Source organism: Chiloscyllium plagiosum, chromosome 5 (genome assembly GCF_004010195.1).
Source record: "Chiloscyllium plagiosum isolate BGI_BamShark_2017 chromosome 5, ASM401019v2, whole genome shotgun sequence".
NCBI classification, from domain to species: Eukaryota; Metazoa; Chordata; class Chondrichthyes; order Orectolobiformes; family Hemiscylliidae; genus Chiloscyllium; species Chiloscyllium plagiosum.
In genome coordinates this window covers 72773625-72799298 of record NC_057714.1, presented here as the reverse complement: position 1 = coordinate 72799298, position 25674 = coordinate 72773625, and the positions used below count along the sequence as shown (strand labels likewise).

Here is a 25674-nt window from a genome sequence, read left to right as displayed (position 1 = left end):
AAAGTGTCCTTGCAACAGAATTGTAACGATCTTTGCTAGTGTGCCCAGAGATGCAGCAGTAAAGTGCAGAAGTGTCCAGCAAGTGGATCACACATGTGCCACGCGTGTCCTGGGAGGCTGGCAGGTTTTTGATGCCATTGCCCATGGATGAGGGCTGCATGTGGCTGGTGATGTATAACACCTTGAGACACCAGCAGTCGTTAGGGGAGCAGGCTGTGTATCAGGTACCTGTTCACACTTCTGGGTCAGGAATTAGCAACGTCTAGTTTCCTCACAGCAGGTGATAGGTTAAGAAGCTGTAGGTAAATGAGCCAAGATTCAGTTTTAGTCAGGCCAATAGCAAGCAATAATACCCTGTTGCTAGGCAGCAGCGAAGTGCTTATTCACAGTTTCATCTCAACAGCAGGAACCTAGTTGGAAAATGTAGCATATTGTTCCATATGTCGGGTTTGACTTTGACCTCATTAGACTTCTTACACAATTCACCTATTGTTCGGGCTTCTACAAGACCCTCAAACTCTTCACTTGCTGGTATCTCAACCCCACTTCCTGAATCAGACTTTTGACAGTCAAAAATCACAACACCAGGCTATAGACCAACAAGTTTATTTGGAAGCACTCTGCACTCTGGAAGCTAGTACTTCTAAAAAAAAAACCATCTGTTTAGACTATAACCTGGTGTTGTGCGATTTTTAAACTTTGTCCACTCCAGTCCAACACCAGCCCCTCCACATCACCACAAACAGTGGCATATTTAACCCAAGTTCAGCTTCCAACCACAATGTGCCATCATTAAGTCAGTTTATTTCCACTTGAATTCCATTACCTGACTCCAGCACCGCTGCTGTAACCCTTATTCAGGTCTTTCTTACCTGTAGACTTGACTATTCTGATACATACTCGGCCTCTCATGTTCCATTCTCTCTAAGCAGAGGCAATTCAAAAAACTTTGCTTGCCACATCCTGAGTCTCACTAAATGTCTTGCACCTTTACAAGTGCTCACTGGCTTCCAGCCATTAAAACCTATTTAAAATTTTGGTTTTAAATCTCACCATCGTGGCCTCCCTTTTACACGTCTCTGTAACCTTCTCCAGCCCAACAACCCAGAGATACCTGCCCTCCTCTAGTTCCACAATAACTTCTATTTTAAATCGCTGCACCATTAGTGGTTATGCCTTCACGAGTCAGGGCCAACAAGCTCTAAAATTGCTTTTGCATTGCTGTTTAAAAAACTTAATTACCTCTTTCACAGATACCCCTTAAAACCTACTACTGTACTTTGTTCAAAGTCATTGTTTGCCTGCCCCAATATCTAATGTGGCCGAGTGTCTTATTATAATAATCTGTGATTACATTAAACACACCACATAAATACACTGTTATTATCACTGATATTCATCCACATCAGTGGATGTTTGCTGCACAAACTAAAAGATGATTCCTGGATTCAGTGCAGAAAATACTTTAAATGATTTCAGCAGGGCAGTTGAAAACCACAGCAACTAAGGGGATCACACACACCATTACAAGATCCACCAATTCAATCCACATTAGGCACATAGCTTCTTCATGTACCAACATAGAACAACCAGGCAGGGGCAGATAATTAAAGGTTATCCTTAACAATCTTGCAGCTTATGAGCACAGCACAAGCAGAACAGGAGAGGTAGATTTTCAATATCCCCAACGGTTAGAGATAGGACTTGGCATTTCTATTGGATGGTACAATTAAATAAAAGCTACCCACATCTCACACGGTACTTTGATCCTGTTAAATCACCTTGAATGACACTTTAAAAACAAATTTCAAAAAAAACTTTGCAAGGTATAACCTATGTCTTTTATCTCTGTGCCTTCACTGGTGCATCATGCATCGGTGGGGTTGCTGACAACAGGTCCTCAGAGAAGATCAATGGCTCAGAGAGCGTGCACAAACTCAGACACATGTCCATGAGAACAGTAAGAATAGTTGCATTTCCAACTGGCTTTCTCACACAAGAACGAACAGTTGGTGAAGACTGGAGCAGGCAAGTTATAGTCAGAGGGTCATAAAGTCAGAGATGTACAGCATAGAAACAGATCCTTTGGTCCAACTTGTCCACGCCGACCAGATATCCCAACCCAATCTACTCCACCTGCCAGCACCTGGCCCATATCCCTCCAAACCCTTCCTATTCGTATACCCATCCAGATGCCTTTTAAAATGTTGCAATTGTACCAGCCTCCAATCACTTCCTCTGGCAGCTGATTCCATACACGTACCACCCTCTGCGTGAAAAAGTTGCCTCTTAGGTCTCTTGTATATCTTTCCCCTCACCCTAAGCCTATGCCCTCTAGTTCTGGACTCCCCCAACCCAGGGAAGAGACCCTGTCTATTTATCCTATCCATGCCCCTTATAATTTTATAAACCTCTATAAGGTCACCCCTCAGCCTCCAACACTCCAGGGAAAACAGCCCCAGCTTATTCGACCTCTCCCTATAGCTCAAATCCTCCAACTCTGGCAACATCCTTGTAAATCTTCTCTGAACCCTGTCAAGTTTCACAACATCCTTCCGATAGGGTACAACCTGATCTAAACTCTGCTCAAAATGGACAAAGATGAGCTGTTGAGCAGCAGCCAACAAAGGTCTTATTTACTGACTGGCCTTCAAAGTGTCCTTAGCACATTTACAGAAGAATGCAAGTCAAGCATGAGCAGAAAGGGAGATGATGTCAGAGCTCTGAAAATGATGCACTCTGTTTTGGCAGAAGGGCCAGTGCACTCAGCCAAAGTCTGTGAATATAATCTTTAATCACCAATCTGCAAGTGAGAAGACTCACCAAGTGTGAGCATATTTACTGAAGCAAGCTTCGGCCCCATAATTAACACTGTCTTGATTCACTGGCAAATTTCAGTAAGTTAAGAAAACATGAACTGAACATTGAAGTGAAAAATGTGTCTGTATCACTGAAATTTAATGTTATTTGTGTGCATGAAAACTCACATAAATCGGTGTTAAAATGTGAAGACAGCATATTAAAATGAGCTTCTGAACGCAATGCCAATTTCACAAATTTGAGACACTTCCCTGCACCCAAACCATGTGGTCTTTGACACCAAAATACAATATTTTAATGTTTAAATGAGGAAACAACGTTGTATGTTTGACAAGTTATTCTGAAGCAAAAACAGGTAATTTAATCAATGTGGACTTCACCAGTTTCCTCACTTCCTCTCCCCCCACCTTACCCAGTTCCAAACTTCCAGCTCAGCACTGTCCATGACCTGTCCTACCTACCTATCTTCCTTTCCACCTATCCACTCCACCCTCCTCTGACCTATTACCTTCATCCCCAACCCCCACTCACCTATTGTACTCTTTGCTACTTTCTCCCCACACCTACCCACCCTCTCTCTCATTTATCTCTCCACTCTGCAGGCTTCCTGCCTCTATTCCTGATGAAGGGCTTTTGCCTGAAACGTCCATTTTCCTGCTCCTTGGATGCTACCTGACTTGCTGTGCTTTTCCAGCACCACTCTAATCCAGTCTCTGGTTTCCAGCATCTGCAGTCCTGGTTTTTACCCAATTTAATCAGTTTTCCTAGACTAATTTGCATGCATCTTCTATTAAGTCTTCAAGCTTGCACAATTCGTTTCTTTAATAAAGTTATTAGTTAGTTGATGACTGACTGCAATAGTGGTAGATAACAATTATATTCACACTCAAGCCTGGAAGCCACTTCTCAACTTTCCCTCATCACTTCCTGCTTCCGCATCTCACCATGTTTCAGCCAAAATGTTACTTCTCACCTGTTTGATAGCAGTAAAGAAATTCAGGCTGAGCTATTCTACTAATGAACACACTGCACAGACCTCATCTCCAGCATCACTTTTTCCAACTTGCAGGGTAGGCTTCTCTCCCCTCCAGTCACTCACTCACAGTGAGGATGCTATATGGTGGGGTTAACATCCTTGTATGCCACTACCATACCTGATCTGTCAGCTTATCTAATGCATCTTTACACGTAAACCACATTAAAAAGGGTCAGCATATGCTCAGCCATTCAGACCCAAGCTGATACCCATCACAAGAACTCACCAAAAAAAACCTCAGATTTCCTTTTCCCCATAAAAGAAAGCTTTCTATCACTGTATTTCTACGCTCCTGAATATGTTTCACACAAACTCCATCTTTTCCATTTATTCTTCAGTCTACTCATACTTTGTCTGCTTAACCCTTTTATTTTGCTCTTTACCCACCTCAACCCCAGATATTTCATTTTGCATTCTCTCTACATTTCTCCAACTACCTTGCTTATCTTCTCCCTGCCCATTGTACCAATCTTGCAAGTTATATTTAGATATTTGAGGCAATGTTCACACAATTCTCCTCAACCTAGGTGGATAACATGAATTAACGCACCCAACCAGTGGGAGCAAATCTTTTACTCCATCATACATCTCACTACTGCAAAAAGGCACCAGTCTGGATTATTTGCTCAAATTTCAAAGTGGAGATTAAATGCACAGCCTTCTGGCTCATACAAGAAAACTAGAGTCAATGCCAGAAATGCCATTAACTCAAGTGTTTTTCCATGTCTATACTCTCCTATCTTTGCTACCATATTAAACATCTAAAGACAACTTCATTCATAGTGAGTAAAAATGGAGTTTGACAACCAGCTTCACGATTTTAGACAGTTACATTATAGAATTCAGCACCTGGCCCATATCCCTCCAAACCCTTCCTATTCATTTATCCATCCAGATGGCTATTAAATGTTGCACTTGTACTACCCTCCACCACTTCCTCTGTCAGCTCATTCCATACATACACCACCCTCTGCATGAAAAAATTGCCCTTTAGGTCTCTTGTATATCTTGCCCCTCTCACGTCAAACCTATGCCGTCTAGTTCTGGACTCCCTGAACCCTGCAAAGAGACTTTGTATCTTTACCCTATCCATGCCCATGATTTTATAAACCTCTATAAAGGTCACCCCTCAGGCTCCAGGAAATATAGCTCCAGCCTATTCAGTCTCTCCCTATCGGTCAAATCCTCCAACCCTGGCCACACCCTTGTAAATCTTTTCTGAACCCTTTCAAGTTTCACAACATCTTTGTTGTGGAGACCAGAATTGCACACAATATCCTAAAAGTGGCCTAACCAATGTCTTGCACAGCCACAACATGACCTCACAACTCCTGTACTCTATAGGCTGACCAATAAAGGAAAGCATACCAAACGCCTTCTTCACTATCCTATCTACCTGTGACTCCACTTTCAAGGAGCTATGAACCTGCACACCAAGGTCTCTTTGTTCAGCAACATTCCCTTGGACCTTACCATTAAGTGTATAAGTCCTGCTAAGATTTGCTTTCCCAAAATGCAGCACCTCGCATTTACCTGAATTAAACTCCATCTGCCACTTGTCAGCCCATTGGCCTACCTGATAAAGACCCTGTTTTAACCTTAGTTGTTTTTTTCTAAATTCACTCTAATCTCAAAGTTGCTTACAATAATTGGCAAATACGAGTCAGATTCTTCTCCGAGCCTCAAGAGGCAAAGACATTTCCTTCTGCCAGAAAGATTCACAGATTATTGCATGAATTTAGCTTGGTTAGTTGAAAATTCAAATCCACTATAAAGCAATGGGAAATGAATTTGTGCAATCCATCTCCAAGAGGAACTGTCTAGGTTCAAAGCTCTAGAGCAGAATCCAACTGAGAGCTTGTCTGCACAGTCGGCCAGAATCCAGTCAGTCAGTCAGTCTCCAAGGATACATGCAAGTTTAATGATGAATATATCAATTTCTAAAATCAGACATCTGCCCATTTAGTGGCATTAAGGTTCAATGGTCTAGAGGAAAAATAAATAAAAATCAATTTGATTGAATCAGTCCTTGCCAGTTAAAATTACATCCAAGAAAGAAAAAAAAACATAGCGTTCCTACAATGCAGATAGAGCCCATTCGGCCCATTAAGTTTGTACTGACCCTCGAAGAGCATGTAACGCAATTCCCATTCCCTGCCTCCATAACTCTATTTAACAAGGCTAATCCACCTTGTCTGCATGACCCAGGATAAGTCAGCATTGCCCATCGACTCAACTTGCACATCTCTGGACTGTGGGAGGAAATTACAGTACCCAGAGGGACCCCATGTAGACACAGGAAGAATGTTCAATCTCCACCCAAATTCAGTTATCAGAGGCTGGAATCAAACCTGAGCAGCAGTGCTAACCACTGGGCCATTCCAATTAGTACAGTGAACTGGTCATCTTAGAAAATCCAGCCTTTAGAATGCTGAGGGGAGGGGTGGGGAAGGAAAGTTTGGTTTGCAAGAGCTGTTGTTTTATCACCCTTGGCTTCAAGTTCCCTTCCTGAAACAGCACAGCACAAACGCAAAAGCACAGTTTGTCCTTTCCAACATGGTTATCTGGGCCCAAAAACAACTACAATGACCAAGATCATCAAGTCAGGCGAGTGCAGCTTCCAGCAGACAAGGCCAACACACAGCCACTTATGATGCAGGGGTGTTGGTGAGAGATGTTTAGCATTGAATTGACACTTGGGTGTTAGTCAGAAACTCTGTTCTGTCACAATGTTCAAGAAAAACAACTTATATTACAATTTATACCATATGCAAGAAGTTTAAGCAAGACATCTCTGCAACTGTAACCTGTGTGGAAAGTTTCAATGTGATCTGGAATCACTGATGATGCGGTGCAACTATTAGCACACAGCTATTAATCCTATATAACTAGGGCAGCACAGTGGTTCAATGGTTAGCACTGCTGCCTCAGTGCCAGGGTCCCAGGTTCGATTCCAGTGGAGTTTGCGCATTCTCAGTGTCTGCGTGGGTTTCCTCCGGGTGCTCCGGTTTCCTCCCACAGTCCAAAGATGTGCGGGTCAGGTGAATTGGCCATGCTAAATTGCCCATAGTGCTAGGTACATTAGTCAGATGCCTAAGGGAAAGACAACGGAACGAGGACATGCCGCAACCCAAAGGACTAGCCACACTACCATACATCAAGAACATCTCTGAACTGACAGCCAGACAACTGCGGCCACTAGGACTTATAACAGCACACAAACCAACAGCCACTCTCAGACAGCAACTCACCAGAACGAAGGACCCGATACCCAGCATGAGCAAAACTAATGTAGTGTACAAAATCCCATGCAAGGACTGTACAAAACACTATATAGGACAAACAGGAAGACAGCTAACGATCCGCACCCATGAACACCAACTAGCCACGAAACGACATGACCAGCTATCCCTAGTAGCCACACACGCAGACAACAAGCAACATGAATTCGACTGGGACAACACTACCATTATAGGACAAGCCAAACATCTGTGGTGTTTCCTCCAGCATTTATATTGGCTTGTCCCTGCCGCTTTCCGGTTGTCAGTTTCAGCTGTCCGCTGTCGTGGCCGGTATATTGGGTCCAGGTCTATGTGTTTGTTGATGGAGTTTGTGGATGAGTGCCATGCTTCTAGGAATTCCCTGGCTGTTCTTTGTTTCGCTTGCCTTTTAATGGTAGTGTTGTCCCAGTCGATTTCATGTTGCTTGTTGTCTGCGTGTGTGTGAATTTGACTGGGACAACACTACTATCATAGAGCAATCCAGACAGAGAACAGCCAGGGAATTCCTAGAGTCATGGCATTCATCCACAAACTCCATCAACAAACACATCGACCTGGACCCAATATACCGGCCACTACAGCGGACAGCTGAAACTGACAACCGGAAGCGGCAGGGACAGGCCACTGTAAATGCCGGAGGAAACACCACAGAAGCACTTCATAGGAGGCTCCCAAGCACTGAGGATGTCACCTAGACAGGGGACGAAACGTTTGCAACAAAAACTTCCAGCTCGGCGAACAGAACAACAGCATATCAGAAAGTATGGTGGGAGAAAAGCATGGAGTGGAGCAAGTCAGAATTAGGAAGGCATAAGCATAGTGATGTTGCCATTAGGACTGCTAATTCTGAGCCCCAGACCACTGCTCCAAAAACGTATTCAAATCCCACAAAGTCAGATGGTGAGATCTGAACTAAAACTCTGGAATTAGAACCAGCTACAATGGCAGCCATGTAAACATTATTAATTTTCAAAGCCCATTTGGTTCACTAACATCCTTCAGAAGAAGGACTTAACTGTTCACACCTGGTCTGGCCTACATGCGGCTCCAAACCCACAGCAATTTGACTTGTCACCATCCTGTGAAGCTGCCGAGGCAGCTTCAGCCTGTTCAAGGGCAATTAGGGGTAAACAGCAAATGCTTGCCTAGACAGTAATGCCCACACCCCATTTAAAAAGGGAAAGTGAATGTAGCTCTCGTCAACTCAATTACTGACTGGGAATGGGTCAGAAGATTCACCAGCATCCAGGATGGTCATAGAACGGGTGGTCAGAATGTCTCAAGGCAGCTATACTTTACAAATACCTTCCAAAGTCTTCAAAGCAAAATGTGTCAAAATATCAAATGTCGCATTTCTCCTAGACGTGTGCACTGTAATCGCAAGCACCAGCTCTGTTCAAAGACCACACAGTCCCTGGCAATAGATCCTGATGAAGATCAAGATGTAGCACTGAGCAGCTCTGCTGGATTTTGGTGCTGGTTTTGCTGGTGACAGAGAGGGGTTATATTCTTCTATGGTTGTCAGGTTTGGTCAATTTTGTTCCACTTCTACAGGTGGATAATGGAGATATTCATATTCTTATGGGTTAGCTCCTCATCCTCACATGAATGGAGTGTTCAGTGAACCTCCTGACCAGATAGTCATCTCCAGCCTTGTAGACCTTAGTTGGGAATAGAGTCAGCCCTTGGCACGTTGCCACCAGACAAGAGTTTGATTGTATTTGTCGTGTTTCGAATTAGAGTGGAAGGTTCATTAAGACAACTGATGGCAACCTGGTCATTTATGGAGGAGGGCTTACCAATGATCTGGTTAAAGAGCTCTGCTCATCGTTTTTACAACCTGGTCATTTTCTCAGTCAGTGGGTCAACACTACTCAGAAGAATGGTCAACCACCAGCAAATCCTGCCTGCAAACATACTTCAGAGCATGGTCAAATCTCTCCTCATTTTGTAATCTGCTTTTGACTATAATTGCTTTATGATTCAGCCAGAATGGGTTGCATCACTGAGCTTTCTTTGGACAATCCTGCAGATGTTTCTGGAAACATTGCACTTGGATAGTGCGGAGGTGGAAGTGGTAATATTTCTCATTTACCTTATTTTTTGTTAAGCCAATGCCAGTGACTGAAGCCACAAACAGAAGGTATACAGACCAGAGTATCAGTTGTTCAATACCAAGACAACAAAGTGAGCATCAACAAGAATTCTACAGAAGGAAATCTATTTGGGTAAGGAAAGACTACCCTTCTTCCTTTTCCAAGGAAAACATTGGAGAGCACTTGAAGTTCACTTTTCAACAGGTAGGTTCCTATGCTTGCATTCTTTCTGGCTCCAATCTGATTGGACTTCCAGAAAGAAAATTCACAAGTTCAGCTTTCCTACAGCTCCTGCTGAAATGAGCTTCAATACACTTATCTTGTTTTCAACAGGCACAGAAAGCAGCCAGGAAGTGGACACCTGGTAAGCAGGAGATCAAGACTGAGAACAACAGCAAAAGGAATCATGTGGCGTGGCAAAAGGTTAGCACGCTAGGCCTGGGGTATGCCCACTGTCTGCAGTTATGCTGACACTCCCTGATGCTATCCTTGGCCAAATATTGCCTCTATGGCAAGACACTCACTCAACTAGTGCATGGAGTTCAACTCGTCATTATTTGGACCCAGGCTGTAATGAGGTCAGGAGCCGTGAACAGATTATGCAGAGCAAGTATAATGTGGCAATGCTGTTGATGACTCTTTGCATTGCTTTGCTGATGAGGTGGAGGGGAGGCTCACAGGTCAGTAGTCAGCCACATTAGAATGGCCCTGCTTCACTGCAGGCAACTTTCCAGGAAATGGAGGGGCAATTTTTTCCGGAGGATGGTTCGTGTGTGGAATGAACTACCAGAGGAAGTGGTAAATGCAGGTACAGTTATAACATTTAGAAGACATTTGGGTAAGTACATGAATAAGAAAAGGTTTAGAGAGATAGAGGGATAGGATCAGTTTAGTTTGGGAACCTGGTTGGCATGGATGAGTTGGACTGAGAAGGGTCTATTTCCATGCTGTATGACTAAGCCAAATTCTCTCCAATTGCTAGGCAGTGTAGCTGATATACTGGATCACCTTGACTAGGGATGCAGCAAGTTCTAGAGCACAAATCTTCAGTACAACTACAGGAATGTTGTCAGTGTGCATAGTCTTTGCAGTATCTATTGTCATGAGCAGTTTCATGATCTCACATCGAATGAATCAAATTAGTTAAAGACTGGGAAACAGTCAGCCCTGATGAAGGGGTAGTAGTAGCAGCAGCAGTAGCAGACTTACCAACTTTAAGGGCAGTTAAATGGTCATCAGATAGTCATATGGACGAAAATGGAATTCAGATTAGTTTCACAGGTCGACACATCATAAAGGGTCGAAGGGCCTGTACTACACTGTAAATGTTCTACGTTCTATGGTCCTGATCCAAAAATGTCGACTTTCCTACTCCTCCAATGCTGCCTGACCTGCTGTGCCTTTCCTATGCCACATTTTAGCAACAGATGAAGACCATCTTGTGATGCTCAGGGTCTCAGAGGTAGGGATGGATCAGCCACTTGGAATTTCTGGTTGAAACTGGACAAAAATGTTTTAACCCTGTCTTTTGCACTGCTGCACAGAGATGCTCCACTGCTGAGGACAGGTAGCCTCCTCCTCCTCCTGCCAGTTGCTCAATTTCCACCACCACTGGACACGGCAGGACTGATTGGATCAGTCAATTGTGAAATTGCTTAAGCCTATTGCATGCCACTCCCACCATTTGGCATGCAAGTTGGCTTATACCATAGCTCCACCAGGGTGACCTCATGAAAGACATACCCTAGGTCTGATCCTGGCGTGTTTCCTGCACTGAGCCAGATTTGATCACCCAGTTCGATGTTACTGAGAGTGAAGTACATGGTGGGCCATGAAGTTATAGTTTGGGGTCAAATACAATTCTCCTGCTGGTGCTTCAAGATGCTCAGTTTTGAGTAACCAGATCTGATCAAAGTCTGCCCCATTTCACACCGAGTAAGAGCTCCTTCAATAGAATCTTTGATAGTCGAGAGCAGCAGGTGAATAGGAACATCGTCAGCAATTTGCCACACATCTTCCCCTTTGGAAATCTCTCACTTTCCCTTCACTGCCACTAGGTTCAAACCCTCCCTCACTGCACTATGGAGGTCCCCAAAAAACAATTCCCTGCTGTGATTCAAGAAGGCAGCTCACCAGTCTCACCTCCTCCAGGGTAATAAATACTAGCCTCACCAGCAATGCCCACAAACAAGTAAACTGTGCCACACAACACAATCAAGAGCATCCTTCATGTAGAGATGGGACCTCATCTCTAAGGATGGAGCAGTGTTCACTGCTACTGTCATGGATCAGATGTGTCTGTGACAAGCAGATTACTGAAAATTCAGTCAAATAGAGACTTGCCCTCATTCTGATATCCCTCCAAGTGGCCAAACAGTCCATATTCATCAACTGAAGGGGTCTGTAGGTGGTGACCAGGGGGGTGCCTTTGTCCATCTTTCACCTAATGCCTCAAGACTTCATGTTGTCTGGAATCCATGTTGAGGAGTCCAGGGCAACTCCTTCCTAACATATCAGTCACACTACCTCTGCCAGTGGAGAAAGTGAGGTCGGCAGATGCTGGAGATCAGAGTTGAGAGTGTGTTGCTGGAAAAACACAGCAAGTCAGGCAGCATCTGGCCCGGAACATCGATTCTCCTGCTCCTCGGATGCTGCCTGACCTGCTGTGCTTTTCCAGCAACACACTCTCAACTACCTCTGCCCATGGGACAGGTCATACTCAGAGGTAATATATTGGTGTTTGTATAGTATGATTCCATGAGTATGACCACGATTTACATAACAGCCTGAGTCTACTGTACATTTCTTCCACCTTTAGCACTAGCTCCCTGAATATTATACAGGAGGACTTTGCACAGTTGCAAGGGCTGAGATTGCGTTGGCATTTCTGGCTCCTAGGTTGATATCAGGAGATCCATCCAGTTTAATTCCTTAATATAAACCTTGTGGTTTGTATACTTTGCTGGTCTACTCGGCTAATACAAAGGGCACTTAAGAATCAACCACATTATGTATGACTTCAGACCCACAGCAGAGTCAAAATGTGCGGTGCTGGAAAAGCATAGCAGGTCAAGCAGCATCCGAGGAGCAAAAGAATCAACATTTTGGGCATAAGACCTTGACCATTTCTGATCAAGGGTTTATGCCCAAAACATTGAATCTCCTGCTCCTTGGATGCTACCTGACCTGCTGTGCTTTTCCAGCACCACACTTAGTCTCTGGCTCTCCAGTATCTGCAGTCCTCACTTTCTCTTTGAGTCATATGATGACCAGGTCAGCTAAGGATGGCAGATTTCCTTCCCTTAAAAAAAAAATTAGCAAACTCAATGGTTTTTCATAATAATTATCAATGGTTACATGTTTGCCATTACTCCATCCTTGAATCTCAGGTTGAATGCAATTTAATAAAAAACATAAATTCAGCACCAGCCATGTAGTTTGAACCCAGAATCTGAGAACAGTAGCTCAAGGCTCTGAATTACAAGTTTGGTAACATAATTAGCAATGTAGGAGATAATGATCCTAGCTGGTATTAGTACTGGACAAGTCAAATCCTAGAGAGCTGGCTTGATGAACCCAACTTTATTTTTAACAAAAACAACTACTAAGCACACACACCAGTCATACGTCAGTAAACCTTTACCCAAAAGGAAAAAAAATTAAACAAACGAACATGATCAATTCTGCATTAGACAAAAATAGATTAGAAATAGTTCATTAAATACATCAGAAAAGAATTTGAACTTCACTTTTCTTTTAAAAAAAAGAAACATCTTTACAAACAAACATCAATAGCCATTGAAGATCTACAACCAAGTCCATACAATGTCTTTTTACTCAGACTGTCAGCTTCAACCGGTTTCCTTCCAGTAAATTTCTGCACGTGCATCAGATGCATTTTCAGCGGTATCTTTCCGATAAAAGAAACTGCAAACCAAACTCACTATTACTTAAACTTCAAACCAAACAAAGAATCCCCAAACACAGTTTCCAACATTCTGCCAGAATTTCCACTAGACGGTCCCCTGTATTCACATGGGTATTGACCACCCTTCCATTTGGAGTTTTTTTTGCCATGTCTCAGTGTATTGCAGTGTGACCATAGTTGCCAAGCAACAGCATAATTTTTGCCTTTAGTTTCTAATACACTAAACCCCATCTCATCACTTCAAGGATGTTTAAACTTTATTAACAATGCACATATTCAAACAGTACTCCAAACATCAAAGCCTCAATCTCAAGAACGAGATGTAAAAATTAGGGTAAAACATCTCCCCCTTAACACAAAAAAAATTTACATTTCAATTTATCCATTATTGCTAGCACACTTGAGAGTAGAGTTGAGCAACTATTATGGTTCAGTTGTTGCAGGCAGGATTAATAATAATGTAATGTCAGCCAAACTGGAGACATTTGGCTTAGAACATATCTTTCCAATTACCTCTTGTTCGCAATAAACAAGCAGTATAATCTAAAATTTTCTAAATCACACTTCCCAAAATCAGCACAGGAACTTACCTGAGGCTACCCACCGCCATCATTTCACAAAGTTTCCATTTTATAAACCAATTTCACCACCAAGGCATCTCTTGAATTTAGCCTTTGCTTGTAAGCAATCTTAAACAGGTTGGACTGTACTTACAGGGGTTTAGAAGAATGAGGAGTGAAAGAATTCTTAAAGGGCTTGACAGGGTAAATGCTGAGAGAACAATTCCCCTCATGGGAGAGTCTAGGACCAGAGGGCATGGTGCCCTTTATTCTGATACTAAGTTAAGAACTGTAAGGAAGAGAAATTTCTTCTCTCAAGTGGTTGGAATTCTTTGCCAAAGGGAACTCTGGGAGCAGAGACCTTGTGTATATTCGAGGTTAAGATAGATTCCTGATCAGTCAAGAAATCAAGTGTTATGGTGAAATGGCAGGAAAGTGGATGCGAGGAATGGCAGAACAGTCATGGTCTACTGAATGGCATAGTAAGCTCGAGGGGTTAAGGCCCCTGTTCCTATTTCCACTTACACACGTCTTATAAAAACAAAATACTGGAGAAACTAGAGGGCTAGCAGCATTTGTGAAGAGAGGAACATTACATCTGATAGAAGTGTTCTTGAAAGCTCCGAAGAGTCATACTGGACTTAAAACAAGAGCTGTTTCTCACTCTACTGATGCTGCCAGATCTGTTGAGTTTCTCCAGCATTTTCAGTTCTTTCTTCATATTTCCAGAATCTGCATTATATGGTTTTATTTTAGTCTCTTGAAATGCTCGTTTTGGATTCACGTAATGCAGCCACCCACCTATACCAACGCTAATCACAGGCACCAGGGGAGAATGGGGCGGGGGGGGGTTGTTAAACAATGAGGTGATGAGAGCATGTATGAGTGAGCAAGTGGGGAGGGAGAAAAGACACCAGAGACAGAGGCAAAGAAAATGGATGAACCATGCAATAAAAGGTCATAATTCAGATTGGAATAGGTGAAACTTATGTCCACCCAGTATGTTCTTGGGGCTTGGTGACAGAAGCTCAAAGGAGGAGCATATCTCCACAAATAAAATAGCATTGACATTTTATCGTGTTGATAAATTGATATTGTGTTGAACTATGCAATAATATGGAAAGGTTCACTGCTCATCAAGCCGGAACTGCCTGAGTTGCTCAGCTCCACATTTCCCAGCTTGCACCCCACTGTTCACAGCTAGCTTCAAAGAGATGAGCTCTTTCAATTTAGCTAATACGTATATGACAATCAATCAGATTGTTGAGAGCCAATTCAAAAGTTGGGGGCAGGGAAAAAAATCCTCCTATCTTGGCTGACAGGTTAGCAGTGGATACAGCCCATTTACCTTTCCTTGCATTTGAAAAGCAAAAGACAAAACAAGCATTGAGTTAATGGAATAAAAGACAGTGACAGTTTGGGGAAAATAAAAGTAATTTTGCTTGAAGAACAAAATCAGTGCTCTATAGGAGAGAGTGGTGGGTTTTCATTATTGAAATGGAATTAATAATCGCTGATTGTTTCCTCCTACAGTGAGCTCATCCAGATTTAGTGGGTTTTAGCCCATTAATCTTCCTCAGGCATTATTACTGTGAATACTAAACATACAAAAGTCCTATTCTTTATTCTCAGGTTTTACAAACGGTCGCAAAGCTGGCCCCATATTTGGATGAAGTGACACGACCATTGCTCAGTAGCTAACAAAAACACATTAGCACAGAGCCTTGCAACCCCAGAACAACATTAACTTCCTCTCAAAGGGCGTGGCTTCACCAGTACTCCCCATGACAACCCCTCCAGCACCCCCATGCATAATCCCACCCATCATTATAGTCAATTCCCTCCCTTCACCCCATTCCAGTGCCAAACCTTGCACCAGCCCTAAATACTAGGGCCATGAAGTAAAGAAACAAAGTTCAAATACATTTTTATCCTGGTGTGCTGACATTTAACTGACGAAGGAGCAAAGTCAGCCATGCACTGAGGAAGCAATTCATTGACAAGGATGAACAGAAATCACTTCATACTTTGGGCAGCACAGTGGCTCAGTGGTTAGCACTGCTGCCTCAGTGCAGGGACCCAGGTTTGATTCCAGCCTTGAGCGACAGTTTGCGGAGTTTGCACATTCTTCCAGTGTCTGGGTGGGTTTCCTCCCACGATGCAAAGATGTGCAAGCTGGGTGAATTGGTCATGCTAAATTGCCCATATAGTGTTCAGGGATTTGTAGGTTAGGTGCATAAGCCAGGAGTAAATGTAGGGTAATAGGGTCAGGGAATGAGTATGGATGAGTTACTCTTCAGAGGATCGGTGTGGACTTGTTGGGCCAAAAGGCCTATTTCCACACTGTAGAGATTCTATGATATCAGTCAACTGAGTATTTTAAAATCAAGAAAACCGATGGAGTAAGCAGGTTGGTGGCAGCAGCAGGTGCAGAGATATCCATTTCTAACACAGCAAGTAAATTCAACCCATTTCAACTTGCAGACAGGAAATTTAGCTGTCCACCCAGCAGAAATTGGACAGCTGAATAGCTAAAATCACCCAATATATAGTTACCAGTTCAGAGGTAGAACTGATAACACCCAATTTTATATCACTCAGCTAAGCAAGTAGCAATGACCACCACTTACAAAACCATAATAAAGCAAAATACTGTGGATGCTGGAAAGCGGAAATAAAAGCAGAAAATGATGGAGAAGCTCAGCAGATCTGATAGCATCCATGATGAGAAAAACGTTTCAAGTCTGATAGGACTGCTTCCACATTTATAAAGATTAGCTGGCTCCTTTCTTTTCCACACACTTACCAAATTCTGGTGACAACATTTGCAGCAAATAAATGACAGGTAATCAACCAAACAAATTCATTTTTAATGATGGTAATTCTGGATCCACATCTTTAAAGTTGCTGAGATGGAAAGCCCAAACGCATTTCTTGCTAATTGAAGGCAGGAGGGAGGAAGAGTTCAAGGTGAGAGTCTTGGAAAACAAACAGTGAATTTCATAGCTGATCTTGGAGGAGCTTGTGTGGGACAGCTTACAGCAAAGGTAAGTACACAGTTTTTAAGTGTTACCTTACTGTAAGTCTACAGTAGTGAGTAGAGTGGGTTCTTTGTTGATTATATTATTAAAATTTAATCGAGACAGATCTCAATAAAACACAAACTATAAATACTAAGTTAGCCTGGAGCACTTTTTTAGAGCAAAAAGACAGTGCTGTTTTCGGAGTCTGTAGATTGTGAAGGAGCAAAGATGGCCTCTAGTAGAATGATATGCTCTTCCTGTTGGATGGGAGAGTTTCCACGTTACAGATTATTATGTTTGCAGGAAGTGTCTTTAGTCGCAAACCCTATCAGGTCACATGGATGGGTTGGAGGGGCACTTAGAGGCATTAAGAAATTTACAAGAGCTGGGGCTGTGATGGATGGCAGTTATAGGAAGGGAGAAAAGCCGCAGACGCACAGTCAGGTAGATGGGTTAACTTCAGGAAAGGTAGAGGGGTAGGCAGGTAGTGCAGGAGTCTTCTGTGGCTATCCCCATTTCAAACAATAATGCTGTTTTGGAAACTAAGGGAATGTAGCATGAACAGCCAAGCTTCTGGTATCAGGACTGGCTCTAACGTAATGAGGGGCACATTGGGTTCCAAGCAAAATTGATTGTGATAGGGGACTCTAGTCAGAGCTACAGACAGACACTTCGGCAACCAGAAGCAAAAAAATCAGAGTGTTGTTTTGCTTCCCTGGTGCCAGGATCAAGGATGTCTCAGAGGGTGCAGAATGTTCTCAAGGGGAGAGGGACCAGAGGTGGTCATTGTACGCATTAGAACCAATGACACAAGAGAGGAAGGGAGAACAATGAAAGTTAAGCAGGAGTTTTTTAAAAAGATCCTTGAAGGTAGTAATATCTGGATTACGCCTGGTGTTACAAGCTAGTGAGGGCAGGAATAGGAGGACAGAGCAGATGAGTGTGTGGCTGAGGAGCTAGTGCAGGGTTCATATACTTGGATCATTGGAATTTCTTTTGGGGTAGAAGTGACCTGTACAAGGAAGACGGATTGCACCTAAATTGGAAGGGGATTGATACATTGGCAGGGAGGTTTGCTGGAGCTGCTCAGGAGGATTTAAACAAGTAAGGTTGGGGACTGGGGAGGGGTGGGACGCAGCAAGGGGATAGTGAGGAAAGAGATCAATCCGAGACTGGTACAGTAGAGAAAAAAAAAGGAGCAAGTCAAACAGTCAGGGCAGACAGGGACAAAGCAGAGAATAAGGTAGGACTGACTAAACTGCATTTACTTCAATGCAAGAGGCTGAACAGGCAAGGCAGATGAACTCAGGGGATGGTTAGGAACATGGGACTGGGATCATAGCAATTACAGAAACGTGGCTCAGAGATGGATAGGACCAGCAGCTTAATGTTCCAGGATACAAATGCTATAGAAAGAAAGATGAGAAGGGATGCGAGAGAGGAGGGGGAATGGCGTTTTAATAAGGGATAATATTACTGCTGTGCTGAGGGAGGATATTCCTGGGAATACATCCAGGGACATTATTTGGGTTGAACAGAGAAATAAGAAAGGGATGACCACCTTACTGGGGTTGTATTATACACCCCTCAGCCCCACCCAATAGTCAGAGGGAAATTGAGAAAAAGATTTCTAAGGAGATCTCAGTTATCTGTAAGAATAATAGGTTGGCTCTGATAGGGGATTTTAAATTTCCAAACAGACTGGACTGCCATAGTGTTAAGGGTTTAGATGGAGAAGAATTTGTTAAATGTGTACAAGAAAATTTTCTGATTCAGTATGTGGATGTACCCACTAGAGATGGTGCAAAACTTGACTTACTCTTGGGAAATAAGGCAGGGCAGTGACCATAATTCAATTAATTTTAAGATTGTGATAGAAAAGGATAGACCGGACCTAAAAGTTGAAGTTCTAAATTGGAGGAAGGCTAGAACTTTCAAAAGTTGATTGGGATCGGATGTTCACAGGTAAAGGGACGGCTTGAAAATGGGAAGCCTTCAAAAATGAGATAACGAGAGTCCAGAGACAGAATATTCCTGGTTGGGTGAAAGGAAAGGCTGGTAGGTGCAGGGAGTACTGGATGACTAGAGAAATTATAGTTTTGGTTAAAAAAAAGTATATGTCAGGTATAGACAGGATAGATTGAATGAATTCTTAGAAGAGTATAAAGGCAGGAGGAGTAAGAGAGAAATCAGGGGGTCTAAAAGGGGACATGAGATAGCTTTAGCAAATATGGTTAAGGAGAATCCAAAAGGGATTTTATACATTTAAGGACAAAAAAAAAGGCAACTAGGGAGAGAATAGGGCCCCTCAAAGATCAATAAGGCAGCCTATGTGTGGAACCGCAGGAGTTGGGGGAAATACTAAATGAGTATTTTACAGTGTAGGACATGAAAGATGTAGAATGTGGGGAAATAGTTGGTGACATCTTGAAAAGTGTCCATATTACAGAGGAGGAAGTGCTGGATGTCTTGAAATTCATAAAGTGGATACATCCCCAGGACCTGTTCAGATGTACCCGGGAACTCTGTGGGAAGCTAGGGAAGAGATTCCTGGACACTTTGCTGAAATACTTGTAATCATCAAAAGTCACAGGTGAGGTGCTGGGAGACTGGAGGTTAGCTAACGTGGTGCCCCTATTTAAGAAAAGTGGTAAGGAAAAGCCAGGGAAGTATAGACCGGTGAACCTGACATTGGTGGTGGGCAAGTTGTTGGAGGGAATCCTAAGGGACAGGATGTACATGTATTTGGAAAGGCAAGGACTGGGGCTTTGTATGTGGGAAATCCTGTCTCACAAACTTGATTGAGTTTTTTGAAGTAACAAAAGAGCATTGATGAGGGCAGAGCGGTGGACATGATCTATATGAACTTCAGTAAGGAGTTTGACAAGGTTCCTTATGGGAGACTGGTTAGCAAGGTTAGATCTCACTGAATACAGGGAGAACTAGCCATTTGGATACAGAACTGGCTCAAAAGGTAGAAGGCAGAGGGTGGTGTGAAGGGTTGCTTTTCAGACTGGAGGCCCATGACAGTGGAGTGCCACAAGGATTGGTGCTGGGTCCAATGCTTTTCATCATTTATATAAATGATTTGGATACGAACATAAGAGGTATAGATAGTGAGTTTGCAGATGATATCAAAATTGAGGTATAGTGGACAGCTAAGAAAGTTACCTTAGAGTACAATGGGATCTTGATCAGATGGATCACTGGACTGAGCAGCAGCAGATGGAGTTTAATTTAGATACATGTGAGGTGCTGCATTTTGGAAAAGCTATTCTTAGCAGAACTTATACACTTAATGGCAAGGTCATGGGGAGCATTGCTGAACAAAGAGACCTTGGAGTGCTGGCTCAAGTGTCACAGTAGATAGGATAGTGAAGACGGTATTTGGTGTGCTTTCATTTATTGGTCAGAGTATGGAGTACGGGAGTTGGGAGGTCATGTTGTAGCTGTACAGGACTTTGTTTTGGCCACTGTTGGAATATTGCATGATATTCTTTTCTCCTTCCTATCTGAAAGATGTTGTAAACTTGAAGGGGTCCAGGAAAGATTTACAAGGATGTTGCCAGGGTTGGAGGATTTGAGCTATAGAGATAGGTTGAATAGGCTAGAGCTGTTTTCCCTGGAGGGTCAGAGGCTGAGGGATGATCTTATAGAGGTTCATAAAATCATGAGAGGCACAGATAGAATAAATAGACAAAGTCTTTTCCCTGGGATGGAGGAAATCCAGAACATGAGGGCATAGGTTTAGGGCAAGAGGGAAAAGAGATAGAAAGGTACCTAAGAGGAAACACTTTCACAGAGGTGGTATGTGTATGAAATGAGCTGCTAGAGGAAGTGGTGGAGGCTAGTACAATTACAACATTTAAAAAAGGCATCTGGATGGGTATATGATTAGAAAGGGTTTAAGAGGGATACGGGCAGAGTGCTGGCAAATGGGACTAGATTAGGTTAGGATACTCTGGTCGGCATGGATGAATTAGACCAAAGGGTCTATTTCTGTGCTGTACATCTCTATGACTGAACAGGCCCAAAAAATACACTTTGCTTATTTTAAGCAAAAGGGATTGATTGATTGTCACATGTGCTGAGCCACAGTGAAAAGCTTTGCTTATGAGCAGTACAAGCAGATCATAGTAAGCAAGGATGTACAGATCAAAAAGACTTAGAGGCATACAGGCTACATTGCACAGGGCATGTGCTTGGCAAGATCAGCACTAGCAAAATCAGCATTATTTGAGATGAGATGGTTGTGACCTTGTTGTGGATTAATGAGACCAGAAGGCTGTAAGAAATAGCTACAGGAGTTGGCCGCTTGACCCCTCAATTCAATAGAATCAAGGCTGATTCAACACTCATTTCCTCTTTCCAGCATTTTTGCCCATAACCCTTGATTCACCTACTGATCAAGAATCTCTCAGCTTTAAATATATATAAGGACTCTCAACCCTGAGAGAAGACATTTCTTTATTGGTCTCCCTTTATTAAGACTGTGCCCTCTGGTCCTAGACTCTCCCATAAGGGGAACCCTGCTCTCAGCATTTACCCAGTCAAGCTCCTTCAGAATCCTCTGTTTCAATGAGACCACCTCCCAATCTAAATTCTAGTGAGGAGAGTCCAAACTTGTTTAACCTTTGCTCATTAAGGCAACCCCTCCAGACAAAGGGGTTCTCTGAACTGCCTCCAAAGTGAAATATCTTTCCTTAAATTAGAGGACCAAACTTCAGTACCTTCACATCACCTGGATTAAGCAAGCTGATAAATTGCTATTACATGAAAAGAATAGGAGAAAACTGTCTTTGTGCATGATTAATGAAGATGAACAGCCTCAAGCTTATATTTTAAAATAAGACAAAGTACATTAGCCATGGAAATAAAATTCCACGTAAATTAGCCATGATTCACTCAATACTGTAACTTCAAGTCAGTTATAAAATTTGTTTGAAACTACACTGATTTTTAAAGTTTTATTTCACTGGAAGCTCTATTTCATTAAACATAAATGCAGGTCTTCCATTGACAAGTCTTGTAGAAAGAAGTCAGAATTGCTGATCAGCAAATCAACTGTTTCAAGGACAGCATTGCAATGTAGCTTACCCCAAATTCTTAGGATGTTTTAGGCACCTGCTAACTCAATGGAATAAATGCTGCCCAAAGTCTAGCCAGCCTTGTGGAGATGGGTTCATCTCTCCAACAGTTTTATGGATCCTACATTTTTTTAAAAAAAGCTTTGGGAAAATTCAATTCAGTTTCTCCTCATTGAGAGTTCAATGTCACTAAAAACATTATCCCCTAATTTATCAATTGGTAATTATACCAGTCATAATATCACTGCTGTAACAAATTGAAAAATAAATCACACTGTGCAGCAAAGAGGTTTCCTGTGATTTCAATTAAGGCACATTGCAAGGGCATACCTTTGCCCTGTGACTTTGAATAAAAATAAAATATTCATGCTTAGGAAGTGGATGATGTTTGCAAAGGAAGCGTTGGCAATTCAACCCAGATTACTAGATTTAATACAATATTACCCAGGAAAGCTTTGCAGATGACTCCCATTACATTGCTTTGATTGGTCTTTGCCTTTATTGGTCACTGCATTGAGTGTTGGAGTTCGGCGGTCATGTTGCAGCTGGACAGGACATTGTATTCTAAAAGTAGCCTAACCAGTGTTCAATTCTGGTCTCCCTGCTATAGGAAGGATGTTGTGAAACTTGAAAGGGTTCAGAAAAGATTTACAAGGATGTTGCCAGGGTTGGAGGATTTGAGCTATAGGGAGAGGCTGAACAGACTAGGGCTGTTTTCCCTGCAGCGTTGGAGGCTGAGGGGGTGACCTTCTAGAGGTTTACAAAATTATGAGGGGCATGGATAGGATAAATAGACAAAGTCTTTTCCCTGGAGTCAGGGAGTCCAGAACTAGAGGGCATAGGTTGATGGTGAGAAGGGAAAGATATAAAAGAGACCCAAGGGGCAACTTTTTCACGCAAAGGGTGGTACGGGTATGGAATGAGCTGCCAGAGGAAGTGGGGGAGGCTGGTACAATTGCAACATTTAAGAGGCATATGGATGGGTATATGAATAGGAAGGGTTTGGAGGGATATGGGCCGGGTGCTGGCAGGTGGGACTAGATTGGGTTGGGATATCTGGTCAGCATGGATAAGTTGGACCGAAGGGTCTGTTTCCATGCTGTACATCTCTATGACTCTGTGTGCTGAACTAAGGGTTGTCACAAAAGAATAGCTCAGATAGAGGTTCAAATCTCACCACTGGAGCTGGTAAAATGTAAATTCAATTAAATCCATTTTAAAAAATTTCAAATTGAACAGCCAGACTCAGTAGTGATCACAGAATCCCGAGTGTGGAAGCAGACCATTCGACCCATTGGGTCCACACGAACCCCTCCAAAGAGCCTCCTACCCAGACCAACTCCCCAACATATCCCTTGAACCCTGCATATCCAATGGCTAATCCACTTAGCCGACACAACCCTGGATGTTATGGATAATCCACCTGATCTGCACATTTTTCCATGGAAACTAGAGCACCCAGAGCAAACTAACGCACACAGGGAGTACATGCAAACTCCACTTAGACATAGTCGCCAGAGGTTGGAATCTAACTCGGGTCCCTGGTACCGTGAGGCAGTAGTGCTGACCACTGAACCATTGTCCTACAGGTTATAATGAAACCAGCACCTGTCATGAAAGCGTTAACTGATTTCTCTTCACAGATGCTGCCAGACCTGCTGAACCTTTATTTTTGTGCCATGAATGGATACTTGTTGCAAGTCATGCACATCTTTACATATGAACCACTGCTTACCCACAGTCAACCAGTTTAGTTATCTTGCTAAGTTATGCCTCATACACTCCGTTCCCTATATTTAGATTAAACTCTTTCACTTTCCATCTTAAATAATGAATTCTACCATAATATGGTCACTCTTCCCCAAAGTACCACACAACAAGATTATTTACCCTTTTCTCAATGTACAGTACCCAGCCCTCTGGTTTGTTCCTCAGCATATTGATATATTAAAAAAAGAACATTCTGAAATTCTTTTTCTCCATCTCAGCCCCAAGATTTTTTCATACAATGGGAGGTTGAGTAAGTTGAGCTTGTACTCATTAGAGTTTGGAAGAAATGAAAAGCAACCTTTTGCAACGTAAGTTTCTTCGGCGGCTTGATGGAGTTTATGTGGACAGGTTGATTTGCTTTGTGGAACAGTCTAGGACAAGAGGACAATTTCAGAGTAAGGGGTTACCCAGAGACGGGGGGGGGGGGGGGAGAAGGTGGAGGTAAAGAGGAAGAAAGTCGGGAAGAGGAAGAGGAATTTCTTGTCTCAGTGAGTAGTCACTGAATTTCTTCCTGAAGTAGTATGCAGAGTCATTATCTTTAAAAGTACTTTCACGACTGAGATATAAATTTTAAATCAGTAAAAGGAATCAAGGAGTACAGGGAATAGGCAGGAAAGTTGTGTTGAGGATTATCAGATCTGCCGTGATCTCATTGTATGATGGAACAGTCTCGATGGGCCAGTGGCATACTACTGCTCATTTGTCTTAAAGTTTTATTATTTGTGAAATATTTTCATCCTATAGGTGGACTATAGAATTAACCCCTCTCCTACCACACATGAAAACAACAGTATTTAAAAGGAAAGAGGTTACTATCAGGCTGGTTTTGTTTTCCCCCAAAAATAAAATGCTGTATAAACAAGTCTGACTAACAAGGTAACAAACACAATGTACTTGTTAACAAAGAGGAACTGGACTTCATTTCTGATAGTTACAAGTTATTACTGCTGGCTTGAGGATATCTTCATCCAGATTCAGGTAACTGCTTTCTTTTTCTGCTGACCTTTTCAGTCAGGACAGGCAAGTTATATTTGCTAACTGTTTCGACATTCCTTTTCCCACTTTGGTTTTAATTTCTTCCAGAACTTGGGACTATGATATGTACAGCCATAATTCAGGCCTCCTTTATCTATTCAGCTCCTAGTTTCTTCCTGCCAAAATCAGTAACTTCACAGGCATGAACAGTTACACTCCAGTATTTTAGATGATTTACAGGAGTTGGTGGGTAATGTTTAAACCCAAATCAACAAAAAAAATAAAATGTATTTTTTCAACATCCTACACTTAAATGTTCAAAACACATTGTATAAACTGGGAATGGTACCAGTCATTAGTCAGTGTAAGTGTTTGACATGCTATACCTCCCCCAGAACTTGCCATTTCTTGTATGCCAGCAGTAAAATGGATTTTATTTAAGTTCACTCAAATTTAAAAACCTTGAAAATGTCAGCAAGGTTACTAGTTAATGTTTTTTATATTCACAAAGTACAATTTCTGTTCAGTCTGAATTTTTAATACAATCTTCAAGTTGCAAAAGGTAATGTACTTATCTCCACACAAAGTCCTGATCCCACTCTTGATGTTTACACAATAAACCACTGCAACCTATTTGGGCAATTCATATTTGTGCCCACATTGATGCATGGAGCAGACAAAGTTACCTTTGAGGCGGTGACTCAGGACTTGCTCCAGAATAGCTGCAAAGTTTGTAAATTCTGAACACGAGTCGTCAATGGTCTCAAAACAGGAGCGATCAATTAGAGTCTTGACAGAAAACCTGCAAAATCAAAACAATACAGGTAAAATACACATGAGTAGAAAGTGAGGGCTGCAGATGCTGGAGATCAGAGCTGAAAATGTGTTGCTGGAAAAGCGCAGCAGGTCAGGCAGCATCCAAGGAACAGGAGAATCGACGTTTCGGGCATGAGCCCTTCTTCAGGAATGAGGAAAGTGTGTCCAGCAGCTAAGATACCTTTTATCTTAGCCTGCTGGACACACTTGCCTCATTCCTGAAGAAGGGCTTATGCCCGAAACGTCGATTCTCCTGTTCCTTGGATGCTGCCTGACCTGCTG

General features: G+C 42.5%; 1 protein-coding gene across 6 annotated transcripts in view; it reads right to left on the bottom strand.

The window, feature by feature from the left end:
- Positions 1-25674, bottom strand: part of rundc3b (RUN domain containing 3b) — a 109178-nt gene that overhangs the window by 51968 nt on the left and 31536 nt on the right. For all 6 annotated transcript variants that reach the window (XR_006311720.1, XM_043690335.1, XM_043690336.1 and 3 more), the window contains one exon: positions 25263-25378. Coding sequence is in view for 4 of the 6 variants with exons in the window: in XM_043690335.1 (XP_043546270.1) it covers positions 25263-25378 (116 nt within the window). In the remaining 2 variants the exon portion in view is untranslated. The remainder of the gene's footprint in view (positions 1-25262; positions 25379-25674) is intronic.